This window comes from Tursiops truncatus, chromosome 3, assembly GCF_011762595.2.
Source record: "Tursiops truncatus isolate mTurTru1 chromosome 3, mTurTru1.mat.Y, whole genome shotgun sequence".
Taxonomy (NCBI): Eukaryota; Metazoa; Chordata; class Mammalia; order Artiodactyla; family Delphinidae; genus Tursiops; species Tursiops truncatus.
In genome coordinates this window covers 40,107,492-40,121,132 of record NC_047036.1, presented here as the reverse complement: position 1 = coordinate 40,121,132, position 13,641 = coordinate 40,107,492, and the positions used below count along the sequence as shown (strand labels likewise).

General features: G+C 36.7%; 1 protein-coding gene across 3 annotated transcripts in view; it reads right to left on the bottom strand.

Annotated features, from left to right (window-relative positions):
• Nucleotides 1-13,641, bottom strand: part of ITGA1 (integrin subunit alpha 1) — a 169,793-nt gene that overhangs the window by 92,755 nt on the left and 63,397 nt on the right. For 2 of the 3 annotated variants that reach the window (XM_019930052.3, XM_073802103.1), the window contains exons 2-3: nt 11,820-11,937; nt 1,354-1,466 (exon numbers count right to left, since the gene is read on the bottom strand). In XM_019930052.3, coding sequence (XP_019785611.2) covers nt 1,354-1,466; nt 11,820-11,937 — 231 coding nt within the window. Of the gene's footprint in view, nt 1-1,353; nt 1,467-11,819; nt 11,938-12,250; nt 12,270-13,641 lie in introns of those variants that run through there. The other variant, XM_073802102.1, reaches the window with a different exon arrangement.

Here is a 13,641-nt window from a genome sequence, read left to right as displayed (position 1 = left end):
GTCTTCCTGTCTAGAAGAAACAGAGGACAGAGAATGGGGCAATGACAGCAGTGCCAAGTGAAGTGGGGGGTATCTTGGAAAGTAGAGCCACAAAAGGAGAGTTTGAGTATATACAGATATTCTTTCCAAACATCTGAATGACCTGAACTGTACATGTGCGGGGTAAACGTCACACAGCCCAGCTAAAAAATTAGAAGAATTGAATAGAGATTTTAACTGCTTCCCACTGTTGTTTGGAAACTGAGTTCAGCCAAGTAAATTGCCTGCTAAAGCTAAAAGTTAAGACTTTTCAAAAGCACATAACAGATCTAGAATCTCCACACTTAAAACTCAAGAGTTTAATCCAGGATACAATAAAAAATTAATAAACATAAGAAGAAACAGGAAAATATGACCTAACCTCAAGAGAAAGGTAATAAGTGGAAAGCGATGTTGAGATATAACAGAGGTTGGAATTATCAGGCAAGACATATTAAAGTAGTTATGCTCTTGAATGTAAAGAAACAAATGCTCATAATAAACAAGTAGGAAATTGAAAAAAAGGAGAACTGAAAAATACAATATCTTAAATAAACCTGAAGAGGATGAGTCATTTCCATGGTACTTAATATTGCACAGAACACTGACAGGTTTCCAATTCCTGGATAGTTCTAGTAGGAATTTTCTAGTCATGTTCTAACTATGCTGATACTTCTATCAAATACATACATTTCAATATAAATTTACCTTTTGCAATTCTCTTTTTAAAATTTAACTTTATATTTCTCATGTTATTTTCTTTAAAAAAAACAAACACTAAGTTAAATTTTGTGGAGGAAATGTGATGGATGGGTTTATTTAGAAGAGTTCTTTTTATGTTACCACTGGTTTTACAAAGGATTCTGAACAATGGAGGTGGTTACAAGTTACAAAACTAGTAAGACCTTCTATATCTATAGATATTCTATGATGAATTTCTAAAGTAAATGAAGGGCAGAAGGCATCAAAATGTCATTTTATGTAAATCTGAATAATAAAAATGGAAGAATGTTTATAGATTCCTTCTAATCTTTTCCTGAGTTGGTTGAAATTCACTTTCAGTGAGAATGCTGGGCATAATTTAGGATCAGACTTTTTTTTTTTTTTTTTTTTTTGCGGTACGCGAGCCTCTCGCTGCCGTGGCCTCTCCTGTTGCGGAGCACAGGCTCCGGACGCGCAGGCTCAGCAGCCATGGCTCACGGGCCCAGCAGCTCCACGTTATGTGGGATCTTCCTGGACCGGGGCATGAACTCGCGTCCCCTGCGTCGGCAGGCGGACTCTCAACCACTGCGCCACCAGGGAAGCCCCAGACTTTAATATTTTGACTTTACATACCTGGAAGATCCAACTTTATGCAAGGTAATGATTCACCTCTCCCAACTGGACACTTATAGACATCTCCAGTTCTGTTCTTGGGTTGTCCAACTAAAGGAGAACCAACAAGCACCCTGGAAATTAAATAACTCAATTAACACTTTTGAATAATGAGAAACATTTTATTTTTGTTACTGTATGACTAGTTCGAAGACGATTGACCGTAGCTCCCATAGACATAATTAGATAGCCATCCTCAGTTAGTAACTTAATGTTATCTAAAATAAGCAGAGTGTCTTCTTCAAATTGCAGATTGATTTAAATTAAAAAACAGTAAAATATATAGGAGAGAGACTTGAGAATATTTTAGTTTCTTGTATTATATGTTACTTTAACACATTTTTTTTTTTATTTGGGGGCTGAATCATAATTATTGGTTAAGCCTGCTGCTGTGTTAATTTACAAAATACACATGGAAGTATAAATGACTTTTTCCCACGAGGAATTGATAATGTCATAGAGAGGTCAGGAAATATAAACATTATATCATAAGGTTTAATATTAGTATATACTAGTTTGTAGGCACTTAAAATAAGGATAGTTATGAGACTCAGGTTTAAAATCACTTATTGTTTTTTTAGACAGAAGTATGAAATCAGTCTAATAATAATTAATGGAAAAAACATAATCATGATTTATTTTAGTCCTAGCGAGCCATTTAACAAGGTTTCCTATGATATCTTCAGGAACAGGATGGGTGAATATGGTTGAATGTTAAGGTACTTTTTGGGATCCACAGCTGCTGATTCATTGCTGGCTAAACAGCTATATCCAAACACACTGATTACTAATATGTATAAAATGGATAACTAATAAGAACATGCTGTATAAAAAATAAATTAAATTAAGTTTAAAAAAAAACAAAGACACATTACTAGCAACCAAAGGACTCTAATTATATACCATAAGACTGCACTTGGGATTGACTTAGGCTATACCTTTGTTAATGACTTAAGTGAAGACACAGAAAGCATAAAGGTACTCATCAAGTAAATCAAAATACCAATTTGGGCATTCAGAAGTGTCAACATTCTGGAACAAGAAACTTGAACTAGTAAAGTTTAATAAGAACCTATGTAAACAACTTCACTTAACTGTGTACTATTATCTACATCAGTACAGAATGTCGGAAACCTGACTTAATAGAAGTTCGTGTGAAAAAGTCATGGAGGATTTAGTTGACAGCAAGAAAACATGAGTCAACAGTGTATTTTAGTGCCAAAAATGGTAATGGTAATGTGACCTTAGGCATCATTGCTAGAAATAGATGCCCTGGTCAAGGAGAGTGATAGCCCCTCTGTGCTCTGCACTGTCGGGCCATGTCTGGAATTTCCAAATTAAGAGGGACATAGGCACAATGGAATGTATTTAGGAGACTATGACTCAGATAGTTAAGATTCTGGTAATTTTGTCAGACCAGAGATGCTTGAGGGAAAGTTGAGGACGTTTAGCATGGAGAAAAAAACGTCTGAAGGAGAGTTGAAAGGTTGTGAAGGAGTGCAGGTGGATTGGGCATTCCTTTTAAAAATTTTCAAAATTTGAAAGTTTGTCATATTGAAAAGGGATGGGATTTATTTTGTGTAAGTCCTTTGGACAAAGCTGGTATTATGGAACTAAGTTTTACAACAATTGCAAATACTGAATTGTTGAACAGACTCCCTAAGACATAGTTGTGATATAATGCCTCTGCAAAGCCATTTCTGATATACATAAATAACCATAAAAATGTTCAAACCCCTTAACGCATAATTCTTCTGGGAATCTATCTTAAAAAAATGACCTAAATTAAAGGAAACAAGCTTAATGCATAAAGATATAATGCTTATAGTGGTATATATAATCATAAAAGTTTAAAAGAAGTGTGATCAACAGCAAGACTAATTAATTATTGTAGGTTCATTCCATAGAATATTGTGCAGTCATAAAAAAAATAGTTAATAAGACTGCATGGTAGGATAAAAAATTAGTGATGACCTAATTTAAAGTAAAAACCTACCTAATTTGTTGAAAACCTACGACAATTTGAAGTGAAAGATACCAAATTATATTCAATGTACTTATTATAACAGCAATGATAAAAACAGCCAGCATTTATTGAATTTATACCATGTGCAGAACACTGTTTTAAGTGTTTTCCATGTCCTAAGTAATTTAATCCTCTCCATAAAATATAGCATGAACTTTGGTGCCAGACTTCATGAGTTCAAATCATGGTTTTACCCTTTACTTAGCTGTATGGTTTAGGACAAGCCAGTTATCCTCTGTGCTTTAGTTCCTTCGTCTGTAAAATGGAAATAATAAGAGTAGCTACCTGACACGATCATCATGAACATTAAATGAGCTAATGTATATAGAATGCTTAGTACAGTATTTGGCTTATAACATGTGCTAAGTGTTGGTTCTTTTTATTATTATATACATATTTTCAGATGATGGACAACTCTATCTATGTAGAACATAGATTAAAAGGGAGTACACCAAAAAACAAATTCTATTAAGGAAATTATGGTTAGGCTTTAAGGTTTTTTTCCCCAATTTTTCAAAACCTTTTGTAATGTGATTGATTAAACAAGCTTTATAGTTAAAACAGTTTGGAGAAAAGTAGTGGATATGTTATGAAAGTACTTAAGTTGAGACTAGACAGATTGATTAATGTTTATAGAGAAAATCCTACATGCTCAGCATTAATGCCAGGCACTGGGAATATAAAATGGATAAAACACAATTTTTAAGGTTGCTTAAAACTTAGGGGAGAAGCAAAAATATAAATGTTCTATTACCATATTGAATAGTTCTGAACTTGGTGCAGTTTCAGCAAAGTCTTAGAAGCAAGAAGGGATGCACATGGCTCTTTCGGTAAGTTCAAGTAACTCAGGGTAGCTGGAGTGGAACTTGAGTCTGGCAAGGTAAATAGGGTCCAGATCACATATGTTCTTACAGTGCACTTTAAGAACTTTGGATTTATTGTATGGAGGGGAGAGTTGGGAACTATTGAAGCTTTTAAAGAGGGATGTGGGACTTCCTGGTGGTCCAGTGGTAAAGAATCCACCTTCCAATGCAGGGGACACAGGTTCGATCCCTGGTTGGGGAACTAAGATCCTACATGCCGCGGGGCAACTAAGCCCGCGCACTGCAACTACTGAGCTTGTGCACCTAACTGGAGCCCACATGCCGCAAACTCCAGGCCTCCAAAGACCCTTCCAATTCTAAGAGTCCATCATCTGAATAGAACAAATTATAAGTGTATGGAGGAGTACTAATTAGCTGGAAAACATGAACCATTAACTGGGGAAAATCTAGAACAATCTATAAAAAAGTGAGTTCTGAACAGTATGTTAATAATAAAGTTATCAGGTTATAAGGCAGGAGACAAGAGAGATCACAGATATCCCAGGCAAAAATGTGGAAACAGGAGCATGAGGACTGAAAATGGAAGGTAATGAGGAAGTATGGGTGACTGGAACACAGCATAAAGCTTCTGTATAACCTGGAGTAGGAAGGTTGAGACTGGCAAGCAGTAGACTTTGAAGGAAAGGTTCTGGAATTTATATTTGAACTCTAGGCCAATAGAAACCTCTAAAGTATGATGATAATTGGAAATAACCTGATATAGCAACTGGAGCCATGGCCTATTGTATATTCTGGATAAGTAAAGCCTGGGGTGTGAGAACTCAGAAAACGGTAGAGTGTAGTAGGCTAGGACTGAGACAGGGAGTTTGAGAGTTGGAATCAGTGATAAAGAATGGGTAAGCAGGACAAAGGACGTAGAATATAAAACAAATTTGTGTATTTCTGACATCAAACATGCAACTCTGGAATATATCCCACCCCTTAATCCTAAGAAAGCCTCACTTTTCCCAAGCTGCATAAAAATGACACGATCTTAGAAGAATATCAGCATAGAGTTTATGGAATTTTAGGAATCTTCAGTATTCTCAAGCCCCACTATCTTGCTCTATTTTTTCTCACAGCACTTATTACATTCTGACATATAACCTACCTGTTTATTAAGTTTATTATTTGTCTTTTGTTTTTCCATCCCCAATAGAATATAAACTCCACAACAGCAGGAATTTTCACCTATTCATTCACTCATATATCCTGAGTGACTCTAACAGAGCCAGATATAAAAATCAGCATTCGATAAATATTTATTGAATGAATAAATTATGACTGCATCAAATGCTCTAAGAATCTGAATAAGGAATACCTGGTCATTCATGTGACCAGCTAAGAGGTGCTAATTGTGAAGTCTTTTTTTTTTCACTTTAGAGGCTGGATATTTTGCTTAAGCAGAATACCATATATGCCTTTGGGTGACACAGCAGGCATTTCCACAGGTCAAGGCTGTAGAGAATCCTTGCTGTTATAGGAGCAAACTGGCTGAAGGCATAAGGCTGGGGTTCCACATCCTGGCCCTGTCACACTCGCTGTGTTTAACCTTTGGCAATTCATTCTCTGAGTCCCAGCTTCCTGTCTAGAAAATGAGGATAACAGTCATACTCACTCAAACACACAGGGTCAAGGTGAAGACCCAAAGCACATTGTTTCATGAACGATGGATATTGTTACTTTAAACTTTAATGCAAGTTTGCTTTAACTCGTTAAATTTTATTTGTATTAAATTTCTGCTTTTTATATGATATTATTGCAATGATTTGTATGCAGATTGAGGATTAAAGAATGTTCTGGGTCTCATTATTGATCACTAGAGAAACACCTGATGAACTCAAAGGTCATCAAAGTGAGAGAAACACTTCTTCTCCATGAAAAAGCTCCAAATATAAAATTTAATAAACTGAGAAATGCTTCCTATTCATAATAGTTATTTTTGTCAATATGACTGCTATTATATTTATTTGAAGGGTAGCTGGCCTCTGACTGCTCTGTTTCATATTTATATGTTTTTCTTCTGTAAAAGATAGTTTCCTGGAGATTGTTGTCTCATATTTACATTATTTCTTTTCACCTAACTCTTTCCTGATCTCCAAGCCAAAGTCTGTATCAGAGTGCCAAGTACCTCCTGCCAGGCATTAAAAAACAAAAAACAAAAACCAACAGAGTGTTTGGTCGTCTTAGAGAATGAAGTTATACAGTGGCCCCATGAGCTGTTGTGCTTTTCAGTCATGAAAGGTAGAGGGGTAGAAATGAGATGAACCAAAGAACTGACGTTTGGCAAAGAGGAAATTTCAACTTCAAAAGATATTATAAGCAATTTAAAATAAACTTTATATTAAAATATGTGAGAGAAAATTTGATAAAACTTCTAAAAAGTCTTTTCACCCCAAGCGTGAATAGGCTTTATTTAAAACACACATACATTGGAAACAGGGCATCAGTCACTTGAGCCCACTAGTAAACCTTACCTGGCACAAAGCAGGGTCCTCTAGGGTAAAGGCATGAAGCCAGTACATTTTGATATATATTGGGTTGGGGATTGGCTAGGGAAGTATTTGCATCATGAGAATCTATTTTGAAAAGACAGGCCCACTGAAGTCACCGAAGCCCCTAAGAATGGACGCTTAGATAGCACTCAGAGGGGTGGGTGCACACGCTGGAAGGAAGGAAGCAAAGAACAACAAAGAGTGGAAAGTCCCACGCCAGCATCTCATTTTTTTCCCATCTGGCAGAGCCCTGCTATACTGGTGATTACCACTAACTCTGGAAGGCTGCGCAATGCTGAGCACATTTGAGTTTCTTCTCTTCAAAGCAAAATTATTAAACCAATTGTATTCTTTGTGATTCTTCTGAACCACGTTGCAGTTACTTGGATGCTCCAGCTCATGCTAATCATAATGAACAACAGCTGAATTTAATCACAAGTAAATGTGTTCTGCTACTGAAAAAACATGTGGCTTCCGAGCCAAAGATATAAAGTAGGTTGCACTCCACAGGAAACTTCTGAAACATAAAGGGGGGCATAGGCCGCCTTTTCTGTTAACTGTTTACTCTTTCCAAAGATTTAAGCTAATGCTTTTCAAATACACAGACTGCACTTGTTATGGGTCAACAAGTACTCCTTTACGCATACTTCAGCAAGATGTAAGATGGGTCAGGATGTAAGATGGGTACTCCTTTACACATACAAGTACTCCTTTACGCATACTTCAGCAAGATGTAAGATGGGTCAGGATGATTTAAAAAAAAAAAATTTTTTTTTTAATTAAAAAAATAATCTCCAGATTCCCACCTCTGGAGAAAATTAAATAACAAAATTCATGTTCTCCCAAATATGTCAATTATTTCATAGTCCATTTCTTAAAATAAGTCTGCCTCCTGATTTTATAAACACTTACAGAATATCCAAACATATTACTAAAATTTATTTTGCATGACCAGTGCCTGGATCTCTTTAGAATGGTATGTTGCTACCATGTCATCCTTAAAGATTTGGACATTTAGATTTTTGTAGTTTATTTACTTTTAAATTCAATTGACCACACTGTTTTTGTTTCCCTGATTTTTCACACCTTTTCCATAAAATCATTGTAAATATGGAATGTCAGAATGGAATCAAAGTATCTGATATCCATATATACATTCAAATGCTCACAAACTCTCACACACATATTAAAATGTAAAGTATTATACGCCAGATACAGTTATTATCAACATTTACTTTTTAATATAGTTCTAATAAGGACAACAGTCCTAGACTGGGAGTGGAGAGACTCGAGCCCTATTTTCTGCTCTGGCCCCAAGTAGTTATATTTCCCTAGGGGAGTCACTTTAAAAACAACAACAACAACAACGGGGCTTCCCTGGTGGCGCAGTGGTTGAGAGTCCGCCTGCCGATGCAGGGGACACGGGGTCGTGCCCCGGTCTGGGAAGATCCCACATGCCGCAGAGCGGCTGGTCCCCTGAGCCTATGGCCGTTGAGCCTGCGCGTCCGGAGCCTGTGCTCCGCAACGGGAGAGGCCGCAACAGTGAGAGGCCCGCGTACCGCAAAAAAAACAAAAAACAAAACACTTTATTGAAGTATGAAAGACATACACAAAGCTGTACCAATTTAATGGATACAACTTGATGAGTTTGGAGATAAGTATACATCCTTAAAACCATCACCACAATCTATGCCATAAACATATGCATCACCTCCAAAAGTTTCCTCCTGCTTTCTTTAGTAGTGGTTGTTGTTATTTATTATCATTATTTTGTGATAAGAACAAAACTTAAGATCTACCTTCTTAACAAATTTTAAGTGTACAACACAGTATTGCTAACTATAGGCACTGTGCTGTATAGCAAATCTCTAGGATTTACTCATCTTGTTTAACTGAAACTTTGTACCCTTTGACTAATGCTTCCTTGTTTTCCCCTCCTCTGAACCCCTGGTAACCACCATTCTGTGCTCTGCTTTTACGAGTCTGACTATTTTAGGTTCCTCATATAAGTGGAGTCATGTGGTATTTGTCCTGCATCGGGCTTATCTCACTTAGCAAGACGTCCCCCAGGTTCATCCATGTTGTCTCAAATGGAAAATTTTTCCTCTTTTTTTAAGGCAGAATAATATTCTACTGTATGTATATAACATATTTTTAAAATCTATTCACCTGACAATGGACATTTAGATGGCTTTCAAGTCTTGGTTATTGTGAATAATGCTGCAGTGAATATGTGAATAATGCAGATATCTGAGATCTTGATTTCAATTCCTTTTGCTATTTACCCAGAACTGGGTAGCTCTATTTTCAGTTCTTTTGAGGAACCTCTATATTGTTTTCCATAGTGGCTGCACCAATTTACTGTCCCACTAACGTGTACGAACGTTCCCTTTTCTCCACATACTTGCCAACACTTTGCTTTGATAATAGTTACGAGAGAGTCACTTTTAACCTTACTCTTTTATGTGTTTTGTTTTTTCACCAATGAGGACAGGAAGTTAAACTAGATTCAGTTGTTCAGCCAACTGAGTGGAGTGCATTACTGAGTGCATATTATGCTTAAGGTCCTGTGCCGGATGCTGGGCAATGCACAGGGTTGCAAGCGGGAACCCAAACCAGTTCTTGCTTTCTAAACATGTCCCCTAATACATTAACTTCTCCCTCTTTCTGTTTTCCATTTTGAAGTTTCCAAGTACCTAGACATTACCTTGAACTCAAGCTGTCTAAAACCATACTCATCAACTTCCTGATAAAACTGATTTTCCTTTCCTGTACATTTGTCTCTGAATGACTACCCACCTCCCGGTAATCCAGTGTAGACATTTTGGAATGTGTTTGACACCTCCTACACCTTCATTTGCCATTCCCAGACTTCCACTCAGATTTAATTATTCACCTACATTTATCTCGGGTACACTATTCTTGCATTGCAGTTCGCCCTCCTTGTCCAGGCCTCATTGTTTAAGCAGATTGCTGTCCTTGCTTGCCTGTGGATTTCCCCGATTTCAGGCACTCCTTTCTCCAATCCAATCTATACATAATTTCCTAAACTAAGTTTCATAAAACAACCTATAATGGCTTCTCAGTACCCTCTACTTAGGTACAAGCTCCTTTGTCTGGCTTTTAAGGTCTTTCCCCTCTATCATCCCAACGTCAGATCTGTTTGCTTACCAACACTCTCACTTATCCTCAGGTCTATGCCCTTGTTTATGTAGCTTCCCAGCTTAGAGTGACATCTCTGATGTTATTGAAAGGTAAGTCATCTTTCAAGATTCAGCTTAAGAATCAAGCATCACTTCCTCCTTCTTGAATTGAAGAAATCATATGGGTGCACTAAAGTTCCAAGAGGAAATATGAATGCCTTCTTACTCTACTAAGATTCATTCAGCTAATTCAGGGCTTCTGATAGCAGACTGCCCTAAAATCAGAGAGACAGGACTGGATGAGGTAGGAAGCTTACAGGCTTTCCTCACTATCAGAGAATGAAAACCAGACTTTCATAAAATCTGCTAACAATACAGTCATCCCTCGGCACCCGTGGGGGATTGGTTCCAGGCCCCCAGTGGCTACAAAACTTCGCATATGCTCAGGTCCCTTATATAAAACGGCCTGGTACAGTCCACCCACCGCAACTCTGGTACCATAGTTGGTTTAATTAGCGAATGCGAAACCTGTGAATAGGAAGGGCTGACTGTTATTTGACTATTCTTTAAAAAGGCAGTTCATTTTAAGTAGGTGGTTTAAGACTTTAAGTTTTGCTATTCCTTTTTAAAATTTATGTAACTATTAGTAATAAGTGAAAATTCACTGTAATATGTGTTTTATGTAAAAGTTAAGCTTTTTAAGAAAAACGTGCACTGAGTGTCAGTTTATTCTAGCTTATGCACAAAGAGAAGCTTGACCAGTTGGCCCACTCACATTATTCTCCCAGAGGTAGAACTCCCTGAATTGCAGACATAATGCCTAAAAGAATAAAATTGGTGTATAGAGGGATGACTTTATCCATTTAACCTTAAAAAAGGAGGTGGGTGGTAAAGTGAGAGCATAGGATTGAAAGACAGAGGATATAAAAACTCATACTCTATTATTAGATGTCTTATCTGAGATATTTATAGGGAGAGAAGAAGAGTGAAGCACCTCCACAAATTTTAGTTTATGCCCAGGATACAATATCTGTACTTGAAAAATGTGAGAACTCAAATTCTTACTTTGATACTACTTAGAGGATTACTGTCAAATTAAGCAAGTCTAGAAGGTAAAGTGAAATATCGAAAAGTCACATCTTTTCATCTGTGAAATATAGTAGAGAGATAGCTCACTGTTTTCCAAATAGACATAGATCCATTTTTGTTTGTATTACTGTAGTCCCTAGAAAAGTGGGCTTGTTTAGTTTAAGTTACTAAACTGAAGCAAAGTTTAACTCCTGTTCTCTTTTTCTACAAGGTCCAATTAAAAAAAAAAAGACTCCCTAAAAATTATGTTAAATATAAAGCAAAAGAACTCTAATAATTTTGTATAATTTTCAAAAGTTAAATATGCTTTAAAAAAAACATACTAAAGTGAACTTAACCAATATTAAAGGGTTTTTAAAGTGTATAAAAGAAATTCAGTAAGGTTCATTATAAGTAATAGACCAAACTCAGTAGGTCAGTAAAGCACCAAAAATATAAGCCCAATATTATATTATGGAAGTGATCTCATCTGCCTCCCAATACCTCCTGCTGAATTTCAGCCATGCTAAAATGAGAACAATTAAAGAACTCTTGCCAGAATAACATACTTACAAAACAATGACTATTTTGGATAAGGATCTTCCTTGAGGTCAACCCAGGTTTCAACAGAATCACTAACCATGTCTTTTAATATTGCCAAGGAATTTTTCCTTTTTCACTTTTTCAGTTTCCATTACCAAATGATTAGACTGCATTTCCTACCATAAACGATTCATTCTAAGTCTCATTCATAAAACGAACTGTAACCAAATAATATTTTCCATTACCTTGTAAGAAAACTAAACAACAACAACAAAACCCATTAACTTACCATTTTCCTTCTGCATTTTCATATTGTTGAACAGTATATCCAAACATGTCCTCCACTGGGCCGCTGAAAGTCAATGAGTTTTTCACATCAACATTGAATGATATGCAGAAGCCTAGAACTTTAAGAGGGAAAACAAAGTCCAGTTACATAGAGTTAACTAAGATTCCACTGTGTTTTGAATTATGAAGGCATTCTTGAGGTTACCATTCAAAGCTGAGCGCTTATTAAAAAGAGCAATGACACTCAAAGAATGGGAACAAGAAAGGTCTGCAATGTTAACTGTATTACTGACTGGAAATCAACATAATGACTTTGAAGAACATAGGTATTAACATTCAAACAAAATCCCATAGTAATTCAGTATCTGTACCCTTCCCAGAACTAAAGATTTCAGAATGTGTGGGAAGGAGCTGGCAGAAACTCATGCTCACACATGACTGATGCAGTCACGGATAATTTTCCAGTAGTGATCCCTACAGCAAACCATGGCCACTATGAAATGTAAACAGCTTCATTTTCCTGTTTTGACAACGGAGGATACAAGCAGACCATTTAAGCCTCAAGAGGTAGCTTTCTCCTTGCTGCTACGAAAGGGAAGGCAAGCTGACTGTTTCCACCCAGAGCTGGCTTATGCAGCCTCGAGATTTGCTCTGCTTCCCTCTCTGAATCAAGCAGTGGGTGGAAGCTTATACTTAGCACTGACGTCTCCTTCTAGTGTTGTTGGTGGTGATAGCCTCACAGGTTGAGAGGTTAATCTGTTGAGATTAAATTAGATGATATATCTAAAGAGTTTACTCAATGTCTGGCACACACTACATATTCATTGAGGGTTAAATCTCTTCAATTTCTTTGTAGTTCAGGTAATGGAAATCTTTTATAGGTGAGATTCTCTCCTGAAAGTGTTCTGGATGGTGCCAAATTATCTCAAATGGATGGTGCCAAATTCCATCTCTGGTACTGGTTTTTAAAGCATACTTGTGAAGTTCCAAAGTATTCCCCTCCTAGATGCAACTAAAAATTCTTCCCAAAGAGTACGCCCTTATAAAATCACACAGCATCATAAGGTATATTCAGAGGTGATTAAATTCACTCTTCTCTGTTAAAACCATGATATATAGCTACGTGTAAACAGAAAAAAAATTCTTTCCTTATTCACTGTAAACTCTGCCATAAGTACAGTCTAAATTCAGACTCCAACTCATTCCATGCTCTAATTAATAACCTTCAAAGTTTGGTAACAATATTAAATGCTTATTTGATGCACAAAATTTTACATAACTTACAGAAAATTATTCTTCATAAAAAGATACTTCTGTATACCTACTTATAAAGTCTTCCTTTGATCTCCCCACCTGGAAATAATCTTTTAACTACTAAGCCCTCTTCTTTTATTTTTTAAAAAAATCCCTCAGAGAAATAATTATTAAATACTATCTATGTTGTAGTTACCTGTGTGAGATTTTTTTTCCCCTAGACTGGAAAATTCTTAAAGGCAGGGACTCTCTTACTCATCTTCCTTATCCTTCCTCAAAATCTAGCACAGCTCCTTGTGGGCAATAACATATTCATAGAATGAAAGATAATACATTGAAGGAGAAAGTGGGCCAGTGGTAGATAGAAGTGAACTGGAAACTATGTCATCTTAGTTAAGGAAGACTTCATGGAGCTGGAAATTTTAAGTTAGATTTTTAAGGAGAGGGAGAGATACAACTTGGCAGTGAGAGGAAAATATGTCCCAAGGATTTGGGAGAGTCTCTGCAAGTAATAAGATACAGAACGGGACAAATATGGTTGCAAGATCATGGAGAGATTTGCCTGGCTG